We start from the raw sequence: 24,035 nt of genomic DNA on the forward strand, positions 1-24,035 counted from the left end.
GAGACATAGGGTTCACCAGTAAAGGAATGCAAGAGCAGGACCTCTGGCCTGATCCAGCAAGGCTTCTGTTACTTTTTTTTAGCAAAACTTCGCATCCTGAGAGTAAAAAAATGTTGGGAGTATACAAGAGAGCCCTTGAGGATAGATATCGATGCACGTTTCTACATAATTTTAAAACTATGCACATTGAGCACCCTTAAGAGAGAGTAACAATCTGCAAGAAGGAAATTGAGGGAAGCACTTACTTCCGCCTCTTAGGCCCATGCAGTAGTTCATTGTGCTTTTCGTACACCTGCAGCTCCTGATCTTCCTCCTCCGCAAAGGCGGGATCTTCAGTGGCCAGCAGCTCAACTGTGCTACCTAAAGTCATGGCTGGAAACGTAAGGGAAGATTGTTGCTTGGAGACATCTCTAGGACATATTCAATTATACTATATCCATACAGTAACAAGCACAAGAACATGCACTTTCACATGATAGTTTCCTGAATATCTCCATTTTTTAAAACAAATTCTGACTAGCAAAGCAAGATTTAGTTCATTATTGGCAAGTAAACATTAGAGACTAAATGGTGCCTTTTTCGGCATGTATATAGGCCTCTCAACACAGACACTGCTCTAACATTCCTGTCATCAAATATTTAAGCTTTCTTACTGATTCTTAACTTTTGAAGCAGTTAAATTTTAATGGATTTTAAATAATGCAGCGTAATATTAAGGTTAGTCCTTTTGCCTTTGTGTAGCTTACATGACTTAAGTAGTTTTATGGTGACAATCTTATCCTTCAGTTTTGTTCTGTACTTACAATGGCCTATGGCTCAAGCAATGAAGTTCACTGACTGACTATGCATGCACTGTGTGCTCAGCTACACCATTCCTGTATTTATTATTGCATTTATATCCCACCCTTCCACCAAAGGAACCCAGGACAACAAACATGTCAATATTAAAACAGGTTGAAACAAATTTCTAAAAACAGTTAAAAACCCCTAAAAACAATCATCTGCTCTCAACAACTGATAATTTCAGGGTGGCCAGCAACAAGTCTTTCAGCCATCAAATGCCTGGGTAAACAGGAATGTTTTAAATTTTCTCCTAAAAGTTAATGAAAGAGACTGGTGCACCGCACTAGGGAGGGCATTCCACAAATGAGGAACCATCACTGAGAAGACCCAGGCACAGGTCAACCCCAACCCCCAGTGGTGGCACCACCAACAGGGGCTCCCCTGCTGATTATAGGGTGCAGAGATGCACCTACATATGGTTGTGCTTATATGCAGGTATTCAGAAGAGGGAATATTAGTTGGTGTAGCTGCCCTGCGGGATGAGAGGAGCAGCAGCTGTCAAACCTCCCGTCTCTAGTAAGGAAAGTAGGTGTGACTGAAACCACCACATTATCTTTTCCCTAGTGTGGTGTAGTGGTTAAGGTGCTGGACTACGATCTGGGAGACCAGGGTTCGAATCCCCACACAGCCATGAAGCACACTGGGTGACCTTGGGCCAGTCACTGCCTCTCAGCCTCATGAAAACCCTCTTCATAGGGTCGCCGTAAGTCGGAATCGACTTGAAGGCAGTACATTTACATTTTAGTTACCCCTGCCCCCTGTCTCTTTCTCCTCTTTTCTAAACAATTGCAACAAAAAGAGTTGCAGGAAGATTTGGGCTGTTCATTTTCTGAAGCCAATGCCACTTGTAAAAGGACTGTTTTAATAAGGTCAACTTTCACTAAGCCCATCTCTCCATCTCTGAAAAGAATTGTGAACTAGCTCTGTTATTCCTTTTAAGCTCAGTATTCTTTTTAAATCCTCATCGCTTTTGCCTTCTGCTGCATTTATACATACTCAGGCTTCTCATATGATTGACTGTGTTTTGAATCAACAGAATGAACAACCAGATAATGCAAGTCTGCTCATATCTTGTACCATAATATATGCAACTCAGTGTCTTAACTATAGTAAGCATAGGTAAGTACTAATCAAGAACAGCCTTGCTGGACCAGAGCAAGTGTCCATTGAATCCAACTCTCCCATTCTGACAACACCCAGCCTGAAACCACCGGAAGCTGAGGAAGCTGTAAAGGTGATGGCTTTGTCCTGTTTTTCCATCCCCAGCAAACGGCATTCAAAGGTACACTGCCCCTGAACAAGGAGGTTCCATGTAGTTATCACCATAAATTCTCCATAAATACGTCTTAATCTTTTTAGAAGCCATCCAAGCTGATTAGTTAAGAATATGAAGAGGTATGAGAGCAATGAATGTCATTGCGGCTAGGCCTGAGGTAGCCAAGAAATTTTTTTAAGTGCATTATCAAACAGGCCTTACAATATTATGATAACCTTAAAGTCTAAAGTGAAAACTTTGCGGCGATATCAATGTCTGGCAAATAGCATTGGCAGAAAAACTCACTAAAAACTGCCAGAGGACAAATAAGTTACTTTGAAGTGACATGGTTCATCTTTATTTCATTTGTAAAAACCTTTTACCTCCAAAACCACTGACTTACCCATTGGCTGCTTGTGGAAGGACTCGATCAACTAACATTAGTTTAACTAACAGCACTGGGGGACTGGAGAACACCTGCCCTGGAAGTGAGTAGCAGAGTACTTGGGTGCTTGCTTGCTCAAACCTCTGGGTTGCTGTCTCCTGAGATAGCTGAGGTCCCAGGTAAGTGCTGCAAGGACTGGGACCCCCTGCCTGACCCTGACTCCAGAGAGAGGCTGCAGTCAATCTTGCAGCCTCTTGCATCAGCTCCTGGCTGGGTCAGGGGGCATAAAAGCCCAGTTGTCCTTGGCAGGGTCACCACCTTAGGGATCCTCAAGGGTGAGGATACTACCCCCGCTATTTTTTTTTTAAAAAACCAATCTAAAGGAGATTGGAAGAGGGGAAGGCGTATGGTGCATGTCTAGTTCCTGTGCAGGGTGAGAGCCTGTACAGTGAACTGAACAATAGGAGAAAATTGCCAGATGCCTTCAGAGTGAGAGTCTGCAACTGGCAGAAGGCTAGCCCTCCTTGGGTGTGAGATGGGGGGGGATAGATGTGCCCTGTGTGAAAGATACTGAGTGGGTCTGACTGTTCCCAATTCTCACAGAGGCCTATTGGGCTAACTGGTTCAGGTAGGTTTTGTTGGTGGGCTCATGTTGGGTCCATATCAGGTGTTTAAGAGGAATCTTAGTAAGGAGTAACATGGGTGATGCCACCCGAATTTCAGTGATCATGGGTAGAGGGCGATGGTGAACTACCACAGAAGATGAGGGCAAGGCTTGTTCCTCTCTTCCACTCCTCTCATGGACGGGTTCCTCACTGCTCATCTGCTGTGCCCACTGACCTATTGTGTGCTGTTGTTTAACGCCAGATCGGTACACAATAAGACCACACTCATCCACAATCTGATCATGGATGAAGGGGATGGTTAGGTGTGCATCACCCTGGGTGGGTGAGCTGGGAGGAGGTGATCTGACCCAGCTTTGCCCATCTGGATACTTGGTGCAACATCAGCAGAGGCTGCAGGGATGGGGGGAGGAGGAACCTCCATCTCTGTCACCAGGAAACCATTCTGTCTTGGAGCTGGCTGTAAGGGCCTGCACTTGGTGTCGGGTCAAGGAGACAGTAAACTAGGGTTGCTGCTGGTGTACCAACCACCCTGCTGCCTGGCAGCTTCTCTGACCAAGCTGACAGAGGCCGTCTTGGCTGTGGTATTGGAGGAGCCCAGAAGGGTAGTCCTCGATGCTTTCTGTGTACATGCTGACACCATCACATCCTCTCGATTCTTGCCCTTCTTGGCTTGTTAAAGCTTGCCAAGGGGGGTTGACTTAGTGGATCCAGGGTGTGATCAACGTACCATTGCAGGAGGGAGTGGTTCCAGCTGCCCTGAAAGAGGCGGTGATCCAATAGCTCCTGAAGAAGCCCACCCTGGACCCATTGCTTTGTGACAACCACCGGCCAATCACAAATGCCCCCTTCTTAGGGAAGCTGATCAGAAGGGTTGTGGAGCTGCAATTGCAAGTACTCTTGGATGAAACAGATTATATTGACCCATTCTAGTCTGGGTTCAGGCCTGGTTATGGGACTGACTCAGCCTTGATCACCCTGATGAATAAATAACCTCTATTGTGAGAAGGACATGGGAGTGTGACCTTGTTATTCTTACTTGATCTCTCGGTGGCTTTTCATACCATTGACCATGGTATCCTTCTGGGCAAACTTGGTGAGATGGCTATTGGAGGCACTGTTTTACATCCAGGGATGTTTTCAGAGAACAGCATTGGGTGATTGTCTGTCGGCCCCTTGGCAGTTGTGCTGTGGGGTGCTGCAGAGTACCATCTTGTCCTGCATGCTGTTTAGCATCTATATGAAGCACTTGGGAGTGATCATCAGGATATCTGGGGTGAGGTGTCAGCAGTACACCAACGATATCCAGCTCTATTTCTTGGTAACATCTGAATCGGGAGAGGCCGTGCAAGCCTTGGACTGGTGCCTGGACTCAGTGGTGGGCTGGATGAGAGCCAATAAAGTGACTGAATACTAGAAAGATGGAGCTGTGGAATGGTGGTGAGTTCAGGTAATTGGTCAGTTACCTGCTTTGGATGGGGTTGTACTCCCTCTGAAAGAGCAAGTCCATAGTCTAGGTGTGCTCCTGGATCCATCTTTGTCACTAGAGGCTCAGGTGACTTCAATGGCTAGGAGTACTTTTTACCAGCTTCAGCTGTTAAGACAGCTGCAGCCGTTTCTGGACCAGGATAGCCTGACCACTGTTGTCCATGCATTGGTAACCTCCAGACTGGGTTAATGTAATGCACTCTATGTGGGGCTGCACTTGAGGCTGGACTGGAAGCTGCAGTTTGTGAAAAATGTGACAGCAAGACTACTCAGTGGGGCAGGGTATTGCCAGCATGTCACCCCACTGCTGAATGAATTGCACTGGCTGCCTATTAGCTACTAGGCAAATTTCAAGGTGCTGGTTTTTTTTTACAAACCCTATACAGCTTGGGCCCAGGATACCTGAAAGACCGTCTTACCCCTTATATACCCAGTAGATCACTGCACTCTGCAGGTGGGGGCCTCCTGCAGATACCATCTTATCAGAAGGTTTGTTCCACACAACACAGGAAGCAGACCTTTAGTGTAGTGGAATTTGGAATTCCCTCCCCTTCAATATTAGACAGGTGCCACCTCTGTTATCTTTTAGGCGCCTACTGAAGACCTTCTTCTTTCAACAAGCCTTTTAAGTAGAGACCTTATCCCAGTCTGCATTTGTGTTGGAATTGCTTTTTAATACATTTTTAAGCTTTTTTAATAAAAAGATGTTTTTAAAGCTTTTTTGTTTTAACATATTTTAAAGTTCATTATTATGATGTTTTGGAGTGTTTTTAGTGTTTTTGTGTGCCACCCTGGACTCCTACTCGGAGCAGGATATAAATCTAAATAATAATAGTAATAATAATAATAATAAGCAACTAACAAAGATTAATCTACCAAAGGAAAATCTCTTTTGGGCTTTTTTATACCTCTGTTTGTATTATTTTCACTGATTGTTTGTATTTTTTCATTATGCAAATATGAATATAAATATTCAAAAGAAAACAGCTTTGGGGTGATATCCAACAAATCCTTGCCCAGACCAAACCTGTGAGTTAAGCCCATTGATTCCAATAGGTCTACTCTTGCCGAATATTAGATAACAACCTATTATTTACTACAGGGGCTTCCAAACCTTCCATGAAGCACCTGAAAATCGCTGAGGGTCTTAGTAGACCATTTAGATATCTTTGTATTGGTTCTTTTATTTCTTATATTGTATTTTATTGTATTACAATTTCAGTTCCAGAGAACTGACATTGCGCGTTCTTCTCGTGCACACGTGGACGACCTGAACGATGCTTGTGGACCACTGGAGGTCCACAGACCACAGTGTTGGAACCCCAATTTACTCTAGTTAGACAGCCACACTTCTACTGTATGCAAGCTTTACTAAAACCATTGCCTTTCAACAGAACTGCTAAATATGCTTTGCAGCTTTTGTCTTGTGCCCAGGCAGTGAAGTTCCTAAGCTCCTATTCAATTACAAATGTTTCCTTTTATTACAGCTGAAATGAAACCAGGCCTTTATTTCCACAACTGCTGTTCCTTCACTTCTGGTAGTGTAAAAGTCTTCCAGTATTTCTCCCCTTCACATGCAAAAGTTCTATTTTCCCCTGAAATTCCAGCCTGGCTTCCTACTATTTGGGGTGAAAAAATGTCTCTCTCATTTTAGGAGTAGCAGTCCAGTAACATAGACAACAGAGCACAACCATTCCATCATCCAGAACAGGAAGTGTAGCAGTGGCAGAACTCAGTGGCAGAATAGGTGGGTCCCTATAATCGTTTTAAGAAAGGTAGGGCCTTGTGTGACATTTTGATTAATTCTCCATTTATCACATAAGATTTTCAGATAGGGTCTTGGGAAGAGAGACTTACCATCCCCATCTTGTTCATCCGCTGCTCTGTAGCGATGCATCCGTAAGACATGGTCTGAGATCTCCCGATCTTGCTCTGGATCCATTTGATCCAAGACAATGAACAACAAATCAAATCGGGATAGCAATGAGTCCTGAAGGCCAATATTTTCCATGGGAGTTTTGTACTGGTCATACTGTAAATATGTACAAAAGAAAATGGTACATTTAGCCTGCGACTTTTCGGTGGTCTTATCCCTGAAGTGAGAATAAGGCCTACAATGGAAAAGACGGGGACCCAACATTTTTTTCTGAAACAAAGAAACAAATCTTGCTACTCATATGTAACATGATACTGTTTTTTAGTACGGAAAATGTGAAGGAACGTCAGCCAAAGCTTACTACGCACTTTTCCTTGTGCGTCTCTTCCACCTGCTATATCACATCAGAGAATTCCACTTTCAAATAAGGTCAAGCAAAAACGTAAAACCAAACATCCAAGAAACTGTTGTGATGACTCTGGCCTACTTGACAAGACTACCACCATTTTAAAAGCCTATTTTGGGAGCAGCACCACAGTCACATGTCTTAATTCTTTGCCTGGTACAATTCCATTTTACGTATTGTTGTACTTTTAATTTTTAAAATATTCAATTAGCATCTTGAAATCTTGCATTGTGCAGGCTATAATTTGATTAAATAATTTTTTTTAAGTACAACTGGCAGTATGTTTATAAGTCATTACATCGTGAACTTCCTGGGTCTGCCGGCAAACGCCATTCATTGCAGGTGATGATGTACTGCCTTCAAGTCGATCCCAATTTAGGGCGACCCTATGAATAGGGTTTTCATGGTAAGCTGTATTCAGAGGGGGTTTACCATTGCCTTCCTCTGAGGCTGAGAGGCAGTGACTGGCCCAAGGTCACCCAGTGAGCTTCATGGCTGTGTGGGGATTCGAACCCTGGCCTCCCAGGTCGCAGTCCAACACCTTAGCCACCCCACACTGGCTCTCTCATTGCAGGTAATCTCACAATATAATGGTTTCAACTCATATGGAAAGTTCTAGACCATGTGCTTCACATAACCCTTTCCATATCAACTTTACTACCATGGGACCCTTATGCATTACAGAGGGGTTTTTTGGAAGTGTTCTAGAGCACAGAATTAGTTCGTGTAGGGTGCTGGACAGGCCTTTCAAGGCTTAATGTTGCTCCCAAGAATGCCTCCTAAAGTAGCAACGAGCTGATTTCAGGCTAGTGGAATTAACTTAGTTTTTTTACTAGAACCTCATGACCCACCAACTGGAGCCAGATAAAAGATAGTGACTGGGATGAGCAGAGCCAGGTGCAAAATCGTGGTTCAGGGTTGAGCCAATTTCCTATTGCAGCACCCTTGCATTACTTGTTTACACATGTATATATTTCCTGTTTATACATGTATACATTCCTACCCAAGTTACTACAGATTAAGGATTTGATCATCATCATAAAAATCCATCCTGACTCTTCCCTGCTCCAAGTTTTCTTGTTTTCAGCAACTCAACTGAGAAAAAGTAAAAGCTTGTTGTTATAATAATAATAATAATAAAATTTTATTTTTAGGCCGCCTATCTGGCCAAATGAACGGCCACTCTAGGTGGCGTACATAATTAAAAATACAACATATAATACAGTTTTAACATATAAAACAATTATAATCCACCAACCTACATCTATACACTGTAAACTAAAATTATCTAGGAGACTTGTATGCCCGCTGAAACAACCAAGTTGTTGCTGCTATTGTTAAACAATTGGGTGTAAGAAACTCTTCCTGCCAACCTGCTGCAGATTACTAATCTACCTCTGCCCTAGAGGACCCTCAACAGTAAAATGTGGATGATCGGTAGCAGTGGGCGAGGTGTATTTCAAAGAAGCTCACCTGCCATTACTGATCTTCACACTGAGGAATGGTTAATAAGCTTCCAGTGAATCCTAAGAACTCTGGAGCATGGTTTGAAAATAACTTACCTGCATAAAAGTTGTAACGCTGTTACAATTATTTCTGGTGTATATTTTATAATTCGTTTTGGTTTTCTGTATACTGCTCTGATATTTTATGATGCAACTTTGGGAGGAAGGGCAGGATAGAAATTAATTAAATATTTTTTTAAAAAATGGCTTGGGGTTGAGACAGGACACACGCTAGCAGGTTGCCAATCACTGTACACAGCGTAACATGCAGATGAGCACTAGAGAATTCCACCTGACACTGTGCTGGGCTTCAAATCCATAGTATGTGAGAATGAATATGGCCACTTGAATAAGAGTCTCCCTATATTCAAGATGTCACAACTTTTTGAGCTGAGGTGACACAAGGTGGGTAACAAAACCAACTATTTAAAGCAATCAAAAAGAAAGCAGAAGTCTGCGAAGTCAATAACTTCATCATGAGGTTTACCTGAGCAAACCTTCTCAAGTACTCACCCTTCCATACACTGGATTGGCAGCTGCCAGGACACTGCAGCGAGCATTGAGCTGGGCCTGAATGCCTGCTTTGGCAATGGTAACACGACCTTGCTCCATCACCTCATGGATAGCTGTGCGATCAATATCAGACATCTTATCAAATTCATCAATGCATACCACACCCCGGTCAGCCAAGACCATGGCACCTGCTTCCAGACAACGCTCTCCTGAAGACAGAAAAATTATAGTACACATTTGTTTGAACCAGCACCTTCAAACACTTCTTTAAGCGGCAGTATCTTCATGAAAACCAGACATTGTCCCAGCATTGTTACTTAACATGTCCTACAGAAGAGTTAGAGCAGTTTAAACTCATTTTTATCTGACCAGATGCAACTGGATGCACACAGCCAACATAAACATTTATAACACCCACCATCTGCAACTTGAGCATTGATTGCCAAGTGAGCAAAAGTGCTATGCTAAACAGCTCACATTAACCTGAGTCTGCTGACAAAGCAGATCAGTGGCAGAGCACAGAGTTGTTCTAACTGCAAAAGACACACCTATGTTTAGCAGAATTAACTCCGAGAGGCCTATTTCCAGCTAGAGAGATGCCAATAATCTGTGCAGCTTCTTGACATAGCTTACTTCTGGAATTCAGCTAGGAACAATATTGCTAGTTTGCCAGTCATTTCTGCTCAACATACATAGGCTGCCAACTTCAAATATTTTAATTCATAGATTTGCAAGTGTTAGAAAGGTTTAAAATATACACCCAATTTAGAGCAAGGGATATGAAGAAACCCAAACAAGTAGTAACCAGCAGGCTAGTGGCAGATCAAGAAATATAACCCAATTCAAAACAATCTGTTGAGCCCTATAAAGCAACACTGCTCTACGCTCCATTGAGGTCTCCAGCTTCGCTCCCTGCCACTCAGCTTCCAAATGCAACACAAGAACACAGACTATCTCAGCTTCAGAGAGGCAGTCATCAACTTGTGTTTCCCATTGCAGTGACTGTTCCCCTTGCCGAGTTAGCCTGCTCCTTACCGGTTTCTTGATCTGTAGTGACGGCAGCAGTCAGACCAACTCCAGAAGAGCCCCTGCCGGTAGTGGGGATTGCCCTTGGAGCTGTACACAGCACGTAACGTAGCAACTGAGACTTTGCAACAGAAGGGTCACCTGAAATAGAAAAGACTGACACGCTATAGTACAGAGGTGCAGAACCTCCAGCTCTCACCAAGTTTTCTTGTTTGGTCTACAAGGCTGTTTTAGCCAAGCCACACCCACCTACCCTATACTTGTCATCATATATGATGTCAGGTGTGGGGCAGGCAAAGACACAGAGGTTTGCAGTTATATGGGAAATTGACCCTGTAATATTGGAGAGGAGATAAGATGACCTGTGACAATTGTTTCTTCATGTCCGATTTTCTGACTCTCTGTGAATTTAGCAGCCAGACCTTTTAGGAGATTGTAAGCCTGTATGAGGCTTAATTGGCTATTTTCCCAAAGAGATTGTAAGCTTGTTAGCTTAATTAGGTGTTTTCTTAAAAGCAGCCACCTGTTCAAGACAACATCCTTGAAGTTTGGGAGAAGGCCTTATCTGTTGGGGTGGATAGTTGATGTTGTTGTCTCATCTGCAAAAATATTCCTAAACATTGATAAGGGTTGAGAACCTGACCTTCCAGCCAATTAAGCTGGTTCAAACTACATGCAACCAATTAAGTTGGTATAAACTTCAAAAAAGGTGCTTAACAACCAAGAACATGATCATAATGACAGGTGTGATTGATGAGGTTGTTGAGAATTAGCATCCAGCCTTTGGAACTTTTAATTATAAGTTCCCAAGATTTGTTGCCCAAGTGAACTTCAACACAGACCTGGACAGGTGAGGTGCTGCATACTGGCCATCAGCTGGGGTCTCTCCATTGTTCACTTGGAGTTCCCAACAACTGAATGGAGAAAGTAAGCTCAGTAGATTTTGCTGTCTGTATCCTTTTGCCTGCTAATGAATAAAATCTTGCCATTTAAAAGATGGATGGCAAGTCGAAAAAGTGTTCCCCACAGTCATACCAATTAGCAGGATGTTAATATCCCCTCTGAGGCGACTTCTGTTCTCCAGAACCTTCTCCACTCCACCTAGGAGCATGCAGAGAATTGCCTTCTTAATGTACTCATGGCCATGGATAGTAGGAGCCAGAGACCTTGCAAGCTGATCAAACACATCCTAGGCAGAGGAGAGAAGAGGTACAAAAACGATTTGAGTGCCCACAGACAATTAACAATAATTCCAAATAGCAACAGAAAGCAATTACTTTCAAGACATCAAGTAGCACTTCAGGAAAAGAGGAGTTTACACCACTATTGTAAGAAGCGTCCTGTCTCACTAAAATTAAAACTAGATTAAGGTGACACCCACACTGGAACAAGTATGTTTTAAGAATCAGCTGAATATATATAATACCTTGTTTGGTATGCATTACGGGATACTGCATCATTGCAAGACAGCTCTACAGAAAACATACTAAAATGAATTTCTTTACTAACAGTGTTTTTGGCTGCAGAATAGCTCACACAAAAAAACCCACCACAATTTATGAACAATAAAAGCATAAAAGAACAGAGTAAAAACAGCTTAAAGATGCAACAATTTTTAAAATTCAATGCAGACATAATCTTATTTTTAGTTTCATTTTAACACACATATAGGTTTATGAGGGGGGCTCTGCCCCCCTGCTCACCAACTCCCAACTCCAACTCCCACTACCAGCACCCAACCCCCTGCCACCCCCCAGACTCCCCCAATCCCCTTGCCAACCCACTTGCCTCACCTGTTCCTCTGCCACTGCTACCACCACCCCAGCCAGGATGCCGCTGCTGCCTTACCTGCTTACTGAGGCAGGCAGTGTGAGCAGCATGCAGGTGGCGGGGCAGAAGCCTTCATGCTACAATTTGTAGCACCGCCTGTCAATAGGAACTGCAGCATGACACTAACATTTTTATTTAGATAGAAAACAAATTGAGAAGCTCTTTAACAAATAGGAACTAACCCTCAGAGAATAAATATCCCTCCAAGGAAATATCCCTTTAAGGGGATGGGGCAGGGAGGAATGACATCAAGTTTATTACCACTGGTCCATCTGCAACCCTAGTTTTAAAAGCATGCTTTCCAAGGTACATGTCACACAGGCCATGTTTAGGCATATAGCTAAAATATCTTCAACATACACCTAAAAATGTTCAGTGTGACTATTACAAACATAAGTATTACTTACAACTCCGCTGAGTCAACACTATAACAAACCTGAGCTTTTCCAAGCATAATATGTGAAATTATATTAACATCACAGCCCAGTTTACCTTTGAGTGGTTTTTGCTAAATTTTTTTATCTTGGAAATATCAGCTGATGAATATTCAGGCCGAACCTCTTTATTCATTTGCTTCACTTGGCAAGCAATCAGAATGGTCCTAGAGGAGGCAAACAACACAGGCCTTTTGTTATGTCTAAACACCCTGCTCCAGCTTAGATGACTGCTCCAGGGCTGAAATCTTTTAAACTTTCAAAAAACCTTATCTACTAAAATAAAAGTGCCCCCAATTAATCAAGCAGCAGATTTTAGACAACATTGTTAACATAGGTAAAAATGGCAAATAACAAACATAATCTTAAGGGGCATTCACCACTTTCCTCTCATACTGAAGAAATGCCTTTGTATGTGAACCAGCCTATCACAATAGTGAGAAACCATGAATGTGAACTATATGCACAAGCTTTATGAGCACAAGCAAAGTCTCTGGCTCACACACTCCCCCTAGCCCCCAACTCCTTCCCAATGCTGCTGCCCACATAGGGGAAAGTCTGAAAGGGGAATCTCACCTAATGCACACTTTGTGGCCCTTGAAGCTGGAACCCTACACATACACAAGGAGAGCAATACTATCTGTCCTGCAGTACCTTCTTAATTCAATGTGGGGAGAAAGACTGCATTGGCTAAGTAGAAATAGAAAGGCATTCTGCATGAGTTCAGAAGCGCTTCTACTAAATTCCCATTATCTACCAGAAATAATAATTGGCTATCAAGCCAAGGAACAATTTATGGACTTCTTAATATGATGCTAAGTACTTATATTGGGTGCTACAACTTTCCTTCATTTAAATGATATATTAGATGGGAGGACAGAGTGGCTACCAGATTTTGCACTGTAACCCAATTCACAATTTACATATTGACACATATAAGTTATGCACACATCATCGGCAATTGTAGGGGGAAAACGTTATGGAGAAGAAGTAGAAGAAACCATTTTGCGAGGGGCTTCTGGCAAATTTCTATGGGGGTGACTACTGAGAGAGATACAATAAGCAACCCCAGATAGAGAGAGGCCAGTAGGAAGCACCGAGGCAGGAAATGGCAAGTCAGTGCATAAAAAGAGCACCAGCAGCGAGGACGGCGTCACACCGGTTGGGAGCGGGTGCCCTGCACAGTAGCACCTTCACTACGATAAGCCAGAATCTTTGTAAGCTGCCAGAAGGTGCAAAGAATACATGCGAGGAAAGAACTTTAAAATGTTTGTCAGAACTGAACAGATGAAGTTTTAAGATTCTGTGGCAAAGGGACAGGCAGCAGTAAGGGCAACAGCATATTGCACAATCTATTGCACAAAGCCTTGCTGAGTAGCTGGACCTTATGACACCAAACAAACAATAAGCTTGCATACTGAACAACTTACTTAAATGTCCCTGAAGTGTAGCCACCTTTCTTTCCTGGAAGACAACGGAAGGTCCCAATGACCTGCACTCGGTCCCCCGGCTTCACTTTGTCTACCAAGTCGTCATCTAAAATGATGTTCACAGAGCGAGGGAGCTGCCCAGCTGGTGCCTTTTCTGGCATCTCTTGGATTGTGATGGTTTGATGGTCCTTGTAGGTAGACAGGCCAAACTCTGTCTCAAGAGGGTTGTTCTCTTCATCCTGGACAAGTAACATAAAATAAAAGTCACCTTGCTTTTTAATGTAGGCTGCTATGTTCATAGTGGCCCCCTGTCCACAGTCACAGTGCTACCTTGGGAAATGTTGCTGTGAAGTGATTAATCAAGGCATTTAAATGCAAAATTATTTTATTTAATTGTAAGCTTGGCGGATCATAAAATCAATGTATTTTCTCTGGGCAATTGAGTGCAGGGGGTCTAGTAGACTACCTCAAAGAAACACCACTTTCTGCAATCCAGGAATGGCTGGTATTTCGGTCAAATCAAAAAGGTCAGAGTTCAGGAAATTCACAAGCTGACTATTATATGCTATTAAGCACTATACAGGGCAGTTGCAGCAGCATGTGTTTCTACAGCAGTTGTTTTTTTTAACACACAGAACTACTGAACACACAGCACAAACCCATTCAGACTGCAAGTGGGGGAACGCCATTTTTGAATGGTTTACCACATAAAAATGTTTTTTGGTGTAATAATGTAATTCGGTATATCCTATTTAATCTAGTAATTAAAATTAAAACCAATATTTATGAATCACTATTCAACAGTTGCATTGGTTAGAAGAACTCTACATTCACTCTGTCTTTATTCTGCTTTGGAGTTACTGTAATTATAGTTTGTTTCAAAAAGGCAGGTGCATATTCCTCTTTAAACATTCAACAAAACTCATAACTAATTTTGCTACCATTTTTTTTTTAAATCCAACTGAGGTCAATTCATCGAGCCCTGGACATTTATTTATTTAATTTTAATACATTGGATTGTATCCAGGCAGATATATGAATGGAAGGACTTTTTTGTTCACAGAAAGCGGCCAAGATCCAGTGGAGGCTTCTCTCCCACAGGGATAAAAGGTAATATTAACTGACTACTCCCTCTCCCTGCACCACCTTCTCATGCCGCTCTGAAGTGTCCCCACAGGGGGCTGCAGAAAGAATAGGAACAAAAACTGCCTTCACCATTTATACAAACAGAACAGCAATTTCAAGTCTGGATACTACTCATTAAGTGGATATATTGTTCTGTGACAGCCAGTGTGGTGTAGTGGTTAAGTGCTGGACTACGACCCGGGAGGCCAGGGTTCGAATCCCCACACAGCCATGAAGCTCACTGGGTGACTGTGGGCCAGTCACTGCCTCTCAGCCTCAGAGGAAGGCAATGGTAAGCCACCTCTGAATGCCGCTTACCATGAAAACCCTATTTATAGGATTGCCAATAAGTCACAATTGACTTGAAGGCAGTCCATTTCTTTTCAACTAGTCTATTCAGACTGTACCTTTCCAAATCAATAAATTCCTTTTCTCTTGGCAGAAAAATAGTCAAAATAATGAAGATGTGAAATAAGAGATGGGAAATTGGGAAGAAAATAGCTGAATTAAGATAAATTGGTTGATGGGAACACCCAGAGGACACTGAATCCATTTGGTTCACCTTGGTGGGGTAAACAGCAGTGGATGGAAAAGGTTCCAGGGATGTCATATCTGTATACCGGCGCTCAATTGTCTTCTTGGTAGCAGGACAATAGTGCACACTGCGGACTATTTTTGGGCGCACCAAAGAGCCTGTGTTGGGGTAAGAAGGAAAAACAGTCTTGAGTTTTATTTTAGGTTACAATACTCTCAGTGTTCACTCCAAAAGTTCACAAGTGAAATTCCAAATATTTAGAACATAACAAAAAAACTGTTACATTAGCAGCCCAGTTCTATCCAATACTAAATCCAAGTAAGTTCAGTGTAACCTATTCCTAAGCAATCATGCAAAGGACTGCAGCCTAATACCCTTTTAAATGAGTTGTAACCAACTCAGAGATAAAGGACAGGTGTAAAATATAATTTTACTAATAAGTTTATTGTACTAGCCAAAGACCACGACAAATACATATACAAAATATTCAAGAGTATACAAAGTAGTATTTCAAACATTACAAAGTAATGCAGGAAAATTACAACAGAAAAACTCAACTTCATCTTAAAACTCTGACTCTCCAAGACAGTTTATGGCAATTTTGTCTAATTGTCTCTTCCTAATCTTTTTTTCTGCCAAGGCAGAGAGCTACTCTATATATCACATAGCTATTGGTCTCACTCAAAAGAAAATGAACAATTTTTGCAAGGGCATTCCTACATCCATTAAGTTAGCAAGGGTTTCAAGAATCTTTTTCTTAAGTCCCTGTACAGAGGGCAGATTAGCATGTAATGAATGTCTTCCATTTGATGCTGGCCACAGGTACACAATCTGTAACTGACTCTAAAATGTTCTGTTTTCAAAAGAGGAAACCATGGAGATAATTTAGAGCTTTTAATGAACTGCAGATCCCTCCTAGAATCTATCCAGAATAGCTAGCCCCTTAACTGCCTCTTATCAAAGGCAGATTTGAACTCAGGAACGTAGTAGCTATGCTGTTCAAGAGCTGCCTTCCAATATTGATTATTACCCATTTCCAGGCAACACCGTGCCGGAAGAGGTTCATTTGGCAGAGTAGTGATTTGTTTAAAGTACCTCAACTGAGCACAGCCTACTCTTGTCTTAACTGATGACCATCCAGATTCTATGTGCAACTGAGGTGCAGGAGTTCAAGATGGGAGAGAATCGTTTTCGGGGGGAAATATGTCCTGGAAATTGCAGAATATATGTAAAATATCTTTCTCACTGGTGCCACAAGACGATTCTTTGCTCCCCAGCAACACCAACTCCCACCATCAGATCTCATGAGTATACTAACCAAGGAAGGGCAATGCTTTAACCTTGTTATCATCACTTTCCGGTTATTACACGGGTGTCCGCAGGTGTTAGGGACAGAAACTAGATAAACCACGTGAAAGAAAATACCCATCCATGAAGGATGGGTTTATCAAGAGAAATTAGGTACAACAGCTAGATGAGACCACCATGCTCAGGACAGTAAGCCAGCGAGCAATAGTTGCTAATCGGCAGGGGTTGGGGAGAGAGAACACACAGCAACAGGAGTGGGCTACTTCCTGCATGTCCTGTTTGAGGGATCTTTGGAAGCATCTATCTTGCCACTTTGGGAGCAGGATGCTCAGTTGAGAGAGGATACTTTACCCTTCCTAATTCTCCCTCAGATTCCTCCCACTCCCACTTGTCTGTTTCCTAGCTGACACAAAGACTGGGAAAAAACCCCACAGCTAGACAAAGTGCCAATCTCAGGGCTCATTTCCTTTGTGCCTGCTCCCCCCTCCATTTAAGAAGGTGTTTCCCAAGAGAACATGAAATTCCACCAAAAGGCGTAAGCCCTGTGTAGGTATTACCATGAAGTACAGAGAAACACACAGGTGAGCACTAGCTCCATCCCTCTCCTCCTCAGCTTAATGCCTTCCCCCTCAGTTTATGGAGGGCAACTGTGTAAAGCAGGGAGCCTCTTGTATTCATGGGTTCTGAAATGCACAGGGAACCTCCATGGATATAGGACTCAGGAAGCTCCCCACTTTACAGTCGCCCTCCACAAGATGAGGTCTCTGGGAATGACAATGAAGGGAGAAGAAAGCAACAAAGTCATTCCCACTGTCCTCCCCGACATTTTCTCTACCTCATTGTAACACCTGAAGAGGGCAATTATATCCGTTATAACACACTTGGCTTTTGCCCTGCGCAATCATTTACCTAGATCGTTGAATTATACATGTTTTAGCAAAGAGGTACCTACTTCCACGTCAATTCTGCTACCAATGAAAGGTGGAAGCAGAGGGTAAATTCAGTTAAGGTACTACCATATGCCCCACTACCCATCACATTGGATACCCACACAGCAATTCAGTAGTGTTAAGGGTTAATTTATTCAGTTATATAGTACTGCCTTCAGGGTGGCATCTGTTCTGTCATGACTTCGCACCTCCATTCCATAACTGATGTCCTGCATCCGCCATCTTAGAAATATAAGCTGATCATGCACTGTGGCCGGAAGCATGACTCGGGGAATACTCTGGGAGAGCCAGTTTAAATGTAACACACTGTAAAGGTAAAGGTGTCCCCGCACTTGTAGTGCTAGTTGTTTCCGACTCTTAGGGTGACGTCTTGCGACGTTTACTAGGCAGACCGTATATATGGGGTGGGATTGCCAGTTCCGTCCCCGGCCTTTCTTTACCCCCCAGCCTGTGCCAGGTACTCATTTTACCGACCACAGATCGATGGAAGGCTGAGTGGACCTCGACCCCTTTTACCGGAGATTCGACTTCCTCCTTCCATTGGAATCGAACTCCGGCCGTGAGCAGAGCTTTGGCTGCGTTACCGCCGCTTACCACTCTGCGCCACTGTAGTATTATCTTATTTGGAGTTCCTACTGTAAGCTTCCTGTATGTTCACTGAAGGGTATAAAAATCAGGGAACGAAGTTAGTTGTGGCCAACCCACCCACACTGCTTTCCGTTTGTGAGAGTGTCTTTTTTAATAAATATTTTTATATTTTTCTTATAAACTGCTATCTGACTCCTTAAAGACCAGAGTGAGACACGGACTCCTGTTTACCATAACAGTACTAAAGGCTGTTTTGCAGTATTCACAGCTCTCCCTCCCCCCCCATTTCCACTCACATTTTGTAACAATACCCTCCACACAGACAATGCAGCTGAGAAACTGGGACGTCAGTGTCCGGGGTGTCACATGCTTAGATCCAAAACTGCCCTCAAGCCCAATGTAAAAATCTTCATACTGCTTTGAATATGTGGCGTCAACAGAAGCAATAAAGTCCTTCAGGGCACGCTGGAATGCCACCATCTCCTCAAAGGCACTGTTCAGCAGACTAGAGGAAAGATGAACAAAACTCATCAGCCCTGGTGTCAGAAAAACAATTCCTAGTGCTGTGGCAGCCCCTATGATAATCATAGAACAGTAGAGTCGGAAGGGGCCTGCAAGGCCATCCAGTCCAACCCTCTGCGCAACGCAGGAATCCAAATCAAAGCATTCCCGACAGACGGCTGTCCAGCTGCCTCTTGAAGGCCTCCAGATGTCAACAACAGGCAGTTGTTGGGGGAGGGGACACCCTCCAGTCTTGTGAGGGATGCTTAGTGGCCTTCCTACCCTTTCACATCTCAGTTGCCAAACTCAGTTGTTTCTTCCTCAAGGAATTTGTTTGTTTGTTCATAAAGAATTATATCCCACATGAGTACAATTGGGAGATTTTCATACCATATTATTACATAAACAAGCAGAATAGCTTTCCAGTTAGGAGTACTGCTTTTCCAAGTGGCCTAAACTCCAGTTCAGATCTGGACTGCTATCTACTGCACTGGGACTGCATGCATGTGGGTGTACACACACTTGATTCTCCCCTCACCCTTTACCATGGGTATTAAATTGGTAACTCTTACAGGAACTCTTTCCTGGGTAGGGGAAACCCACTTGCTTTTCATTAGAATGGGATCATGGGTCTCCTGGTCTATATACACTGCTCTTCAGTAAGCTCTCATTAGTTTGTTCATAAAAGGATGGATTAAAGGATGATGAGCATTTCATTGGAAAACAGATGTTATGCAGACGTTCTTAATTTTTTTAATTTCTTATTCCATTTATAAGAGAATCTGAACAAGTGGGTCCCTTTTACACATCATTTAAGGAATAGTTCTCAAGAGAGATGCTTGTTCTCCTTTATTCAACAGGGTAGTATTCAACTAAATAGTTGCACACACACAAGGATTACTGCTAGCACAATGGGACCCTTCCCCTCTCCTCCCCCTGCACTGTCCCCAAGTCTGCTCCGGAGGACTGGGGGAAAACCCCCAGAACATATTTAGAGGATGAATGGGAGGAAGAGATGGGAAAGAACATTTCATTGCAATAGGAGAAATCCTTGTGGAATGCAACCTACAGTTCTTAACGAGGCATTTCATTTTTGGTAGAGTAGCAACTGAAAAAAGAAAGGCTAGAAACAGGATAAATACTGAAGCTTCTGTTGCTTCCTATCTTTGAGGATCTTGTTTACACTGTGTTGCCACTCACAACAAATCCTGCTACAGAGCTTTTCTAGTTACCAGTCTCTTATGGAAATTTTTAGGCAATTTGCATCAATTACATCGATTGCAGTGTCTCATTTTTTAATTCTTTAAGACTTCTCAATCACATGTAGTTATTCAGCTGTTTCTATCTCAGTGTGATGTTTATGGTTCAACATTATTGTGTCTTAAATGCTGCATTATTTACAGCAGTCTATTTGTATTTATCTATAAAATAGTTGTATGCCCAAGAACATCTCATTGCCTCTCACAGAAGTAGCTGATCGCAAGGCCTCTAAACACAAAGGGGTGGGTAGAAAACGCAGCAATCAAGACGGTTACATACCTTTAGAAAGACAACAAAGATCCAGAGAATAATCTGAAGGCAGAGGACACAGTTATTCCGCTGAAAATAAGCCTTACTGTCCTGAAACCTCCTAGTTGAGATGCTGCTTGGGAACCATATGTAAAACCACCCCAAGCACTTCCCCACCACCCCTCAGAGAAGTAAAGGAGGGAGCAGCATACAAATACAATAATAAATATAATGCTATTATATCCATGCTTACCCAATTCACTGGTTGCCACTCTGTTTCCGGACACAATTCAAAGTGCTGGTGATGACCTATAAAGCCCTATATGGCTTAGGTCCAGGCTATCTGTCAGACCATATCTCCCTATATGAGCCTGCCCGGGCCCTGAGATCCTCAGGAGAGATCCTTCTCTCAATACCTACGTCCTCACAAGCATGACTAGTGGGGATGAAGATAGGGCCTTTTCGGTGGCTGCCCCGAGGCTTTGAAACTCCCTTCCTAGGGAAGCAAGAATGCCCCCCTTCTTGCAGTCCTTCCGTCGGCAAGCAAAGACTTTTTTATTTCAACAAGGCTTTGGAACGGAATGCTGTTAAGGGCAGGTCTTGAAGGGTGCTGCATTGCTGTTGCCTAATTGCATTATTTTAAACTGAGTTTGAATTATTTTAACTGTATGTATGAATGGTTTTAATACTGTAAATTGTTTAATTTGATTTTAATCTAGGCTTTTGTGTGTTTTTAATTATATGTGTGCTTTTATCTGGAAGCCGCCGTGAGTTCCAGTTTTGGAAAAAGGGCGGGGTAAAAATAATGAAAATAAATAAAATAAACTTACCGGCTGGCTCTTTTCCCATTTTTCCTTCGGAGGTCATTGATGTTCACAATCAGACGGTACTGGTTGTCACTAATCATGTCCCTGACTTTACTCTGGTAAATCCCCTGATCCTCCTGAAACAGAGGAAGTGTCACTGAGATGAAGATGCATTTATTTAAATAGACACTATTTATGAAGCACTTTGCAATGTCCATCGTAGCAGGAAAAAACCTTTTGCATCAAATTTGTCTGAAATAACTGTCATGTCAGGTCCTCAGTTTGTCAGTTACAGAATTCTAGTGATACCCAATAGGAAAGCACCCATCACCCACCTTGTACAGTATTCTAGTCTCTACCACCAGCCAGAGCCCAGATTTTCAAAAGGAGTATTATACTCTGCCACAATCGAAATGCAATACTCACCCCTATCCTCATGGGGAGCCATGAAGCTCAAACCCCAATTCTTCACAGCATCAAACTACAGAAGTGTTAGAACCAGGGGAGAGGGGGAAAGGCCCAGCTGTACTTCCTGCTGAAAGCAGAACTTTGAATACTTTACATGCTGTAGATGTGTGTATGTGTCTTTTTCTCTTTACCCTCCATTCATGGTGTTTTCTATCTCACAAGCTGCCTGGGATTGCTTCCTGCCTTTGTAGTGGCCAGGAGGGACACCAAACAACCCAAGGATGGGCCAAGGAGAGTCACACTCTTTCTTTCTGTATCCACTTTAGGCTTTTTTTCCTCTTTCAAGGTGGGCAGTACAAATCCAAAGAGGAAGTATTTGAGAATTAGCACAATAAATTAGCAGAAATACCTTGTCAGTCTTCTTCAGCCTGGTGCCTTCCAAATATTTTCGACTACAACTCCCATCAACCCCAACCAGCACAGGCACTAAAGTTCAAAAGACCTGGATTTGATGGGAATTTTATTCTAAAACATCTGGGGCGCACCAGAGCATCTGGTTTAAGATTTGAGGTACCACTGATCCAAGGTTGCTTCCCTAAGCTACAAGAAATCCTGAACTACAAGACTGTTATATTCATCTGTTCAATTTCTACCAAATCTGCAGTGAACTTTACCCATGTTTATATACCTCAAGTATCGTCTGCATAAAGGATCCTCCGTGGTGCAGAGTGGTAAGCGGCAGCCGAAGCTCTGCTCACGGCCGGAGTTCGATTCCAACGGAAGGAGGAAGTCGAATCTCCGGTAAAAGGGGTTGAGGTCCACTCAGCCTTCCACCCATCCGTGGTTGGTAAAATGAGTACCCGGCATATGCTGGGGGGTAAAGAAAGGCCGGGGACGGAACTGGCAATCCCACCCCATATATACGGGGTAATGACAACAGAAGATTTATGTAACTTCAAAGTTGACAATGAGGACATTGAACTTGTCAAGGATTATCAATACCTCGGCATAGTCATTAACCAAAATGGAGACAATAGTCAAGAAATAAGAAGAAGGCTAGGACTGGGGAGGGCAGCTATGAGAGAACTAGAAAAGATCCTCAAATGCCAATATGTATCACTGAACACCAAAGTCAGGATCATTCAGACCATGGTATTCCCGATCTTTATGTGTGGATGTGAAAGTTGGACAGTGAAAAAGGCAGATAAGAGAAAAATCAACTCATTTGAAATGTGGTGCTGGAGGAGAGCTTTGCGCATACCATGGACTGTGAAAAAGACAAATAATTGGGTGTTAGATCAAATTAAACCAGAACTGTCACTAGAAGCTAAAATGATGAAACTGAGGTTATAATACTTTGGACACATAATGAGAAGACATGATTCACTAGAAAAGACAATAATGCTGGGAAAAACAGCAGGGAGTAGAAAAAGAGGAAGGCCAAACAAGAGATGGATTGATGCCATAAAGGAAGCCACAAACCTGAACTTACAAGATCTGAGCAGGGTGGTTCATGACAGATGCTATTGGAGGTCGCTGATTCATAGGGTCACCATAAGTCATAATCAACTTGAAGGCACATAACAACAATATAAGGTCTGCCTAGTAAACGTCGCAAGATGTCACCCTAAGAGTCGGAAACGACTCACACTACAAGTGCAGGGACACCTTTACCTTTATTATCGTCCACATAATCAGGATGAAAACAGACTGCACCCACCAAAGGCTGGATTCCCTCACTCCACGGCTTCACTTATAAAATGAGGTGTGCCAGGGCTCAAGTGTGCCAAGAAGCTGGAAAGTGTACCCTGACACCAGATGAGCGAGGACTGGTTGCAACTCCATGATCAAGAACGCTCCTCCCAGTTACCACCGGGCTCATGCAAGATGAGGCGAGAGAGACTCTGTTGCCATCAAGGGATGCTGCTTTCACCTGCCTTGCCCCACCCTCCAGCCTGCAAACGCAGCTTTCTGATCTTTGGGTTGGGGGATACCTTGTACTTTGTTCAGTTTTATTGCTTGCTTTTTTGATGTTTATATACTTTTATGTGTAATGTTGTTGTAATGTGCCTTTATATGCCTTTATTTTGTACGTCGCTCAGAGTGGCTGGGTCTCCAGCCAGATAGACGACTAATAAATCGAATACAATAAAATAAATAAAAATAAAGAGGACCGAGTCTTGCCACTAGAAACAATTCCTGCGGCTCAGCCCGAGGGCGCCCCCTAGACTGACGCTGAGAGCGGACTCACCTCATCGTCCAAAAAATCCAAGTAATCTCGCTGAGCTTCTCGCAGTTCCGCATCGTCCAGCGTAGCTACCGCGGGGGCTGCCATGCCGTGAGCAACACTTCCACGCCCGTTCCAATGTTATGTTTGCTCCCGCGGGAGTAAAATCAAGCCCGGCCGCCTCTGCACCCGCGCAGCTCAACCTCTCTCCGAACTTCCCTTTGGCGCGAAAATCTGATACTTTTTCCCGCCAAGGAAGAAGGGCGGGGCTAGAACGACTCCTCCTCACCGTCCCGCCAACGCCACCTTCCCATTGGTTTAGATTGAGATCACGCTAAGAAATAGAACCACACAGACAAAAGGGAACATTTTCCCCTTTTGCTCCCGCGGACCGAACGTTCCGAGACACCAGCCAATCGATGGAGTCGGAAGTGGGGAGGCGGGCTTTACATCGGCATTGTAGG

At 43.2% G+C, this 24,035-nt stretch overlaps 2 protein-coding genes across 3 annotated transcripts in view; one reads left to right on the forward strand and one right to left on the reverse strand.

Annotated features, from left to right (window-relative positions):
- The window catches only part of MCM3 (minichromosome maintenance complex component 3), a 37,114-nt gene extending 13,253 nt beyond the window's left edge, over window positions 1-23,861 (reverse strand). The window contains exons 1-11 of one of the 2 annotated variants that reach the window (XM_061622312.1): window positions 23,596-23,861; window positions 20,961-21,073; window positions 18,417-18,625; window positions 15,302-15,432; window positions 13,615-13,853; window positions 12,243-12,351; window positions 10,956-11,109; window positions 9,930-10,061; window positions 8,895-9,103; window positions 6,452-6,626; window positions 246-372 (exon numbers count right to left, since the gene is read on the reverse strand). In XM_061622312.1, coding sequence (XP_061478296.1) covers window positions 246-372; window positions 6,452-6,626; window positions 8,895-9,103; window positions 9,930-10,061; window positions 10,956-11,109; window positions 12,243-12,351; window positions 13,615-13,853; window positions 15,302-15,432; window positions 18,417-18,625; window positions 20,961-21,073; window positions 23,596-23,679 — 1,682 coding nt within the window. In that variant the 5' untranslated portion in view covers window positions 23,680-23,861. The remainder of the gene's footprint in view (window positions 1-245; window positions 373-6,451; window positions 6,627-8,894; window positions 9,104-9,929; window positions 10,062-10,955; window positions 11,110-12,242; window positions 12,352-13,614; window positions 13,854-15,301; window positions 15,433-18,416; window positions 18,626-20,960; window positions 21,074-23,595) is intronic. The other variant, XM_061622314.1, reaches the window with a different exon arrangement.
- Window positions 23,862-23,920: 59 nt separating this feature from the next.
- The window catches only part of PAQR8 (progestin and adipoQ receptor family member 8), a 58,828-nt gene continuing 58,713 nt past the window's right edge, over window positions 23,921-24,035 (forward strand). Inside the window, exon 1 of the mRNA XM_061622315.1 lies at window positions 23,921-24,035. The gene's annotated coding sequence lies outside the window, so the exon portion shown is untranslated.

This window comes from Rhineura floridana, chromosome 4, assembly GCF_030035675.1.
Source record: "Rhineura floridana isolate rRhiFlo1 chromosome 4, rRhiFlo1.hap2, whole genome shotgun sequence".
Taxonomy (NCBI): Eukaryota; Metazoa; Chordata; class Lepidosauria; order Squamata; family Rhineuridae; genus Rhineura; species Rhineura floridana.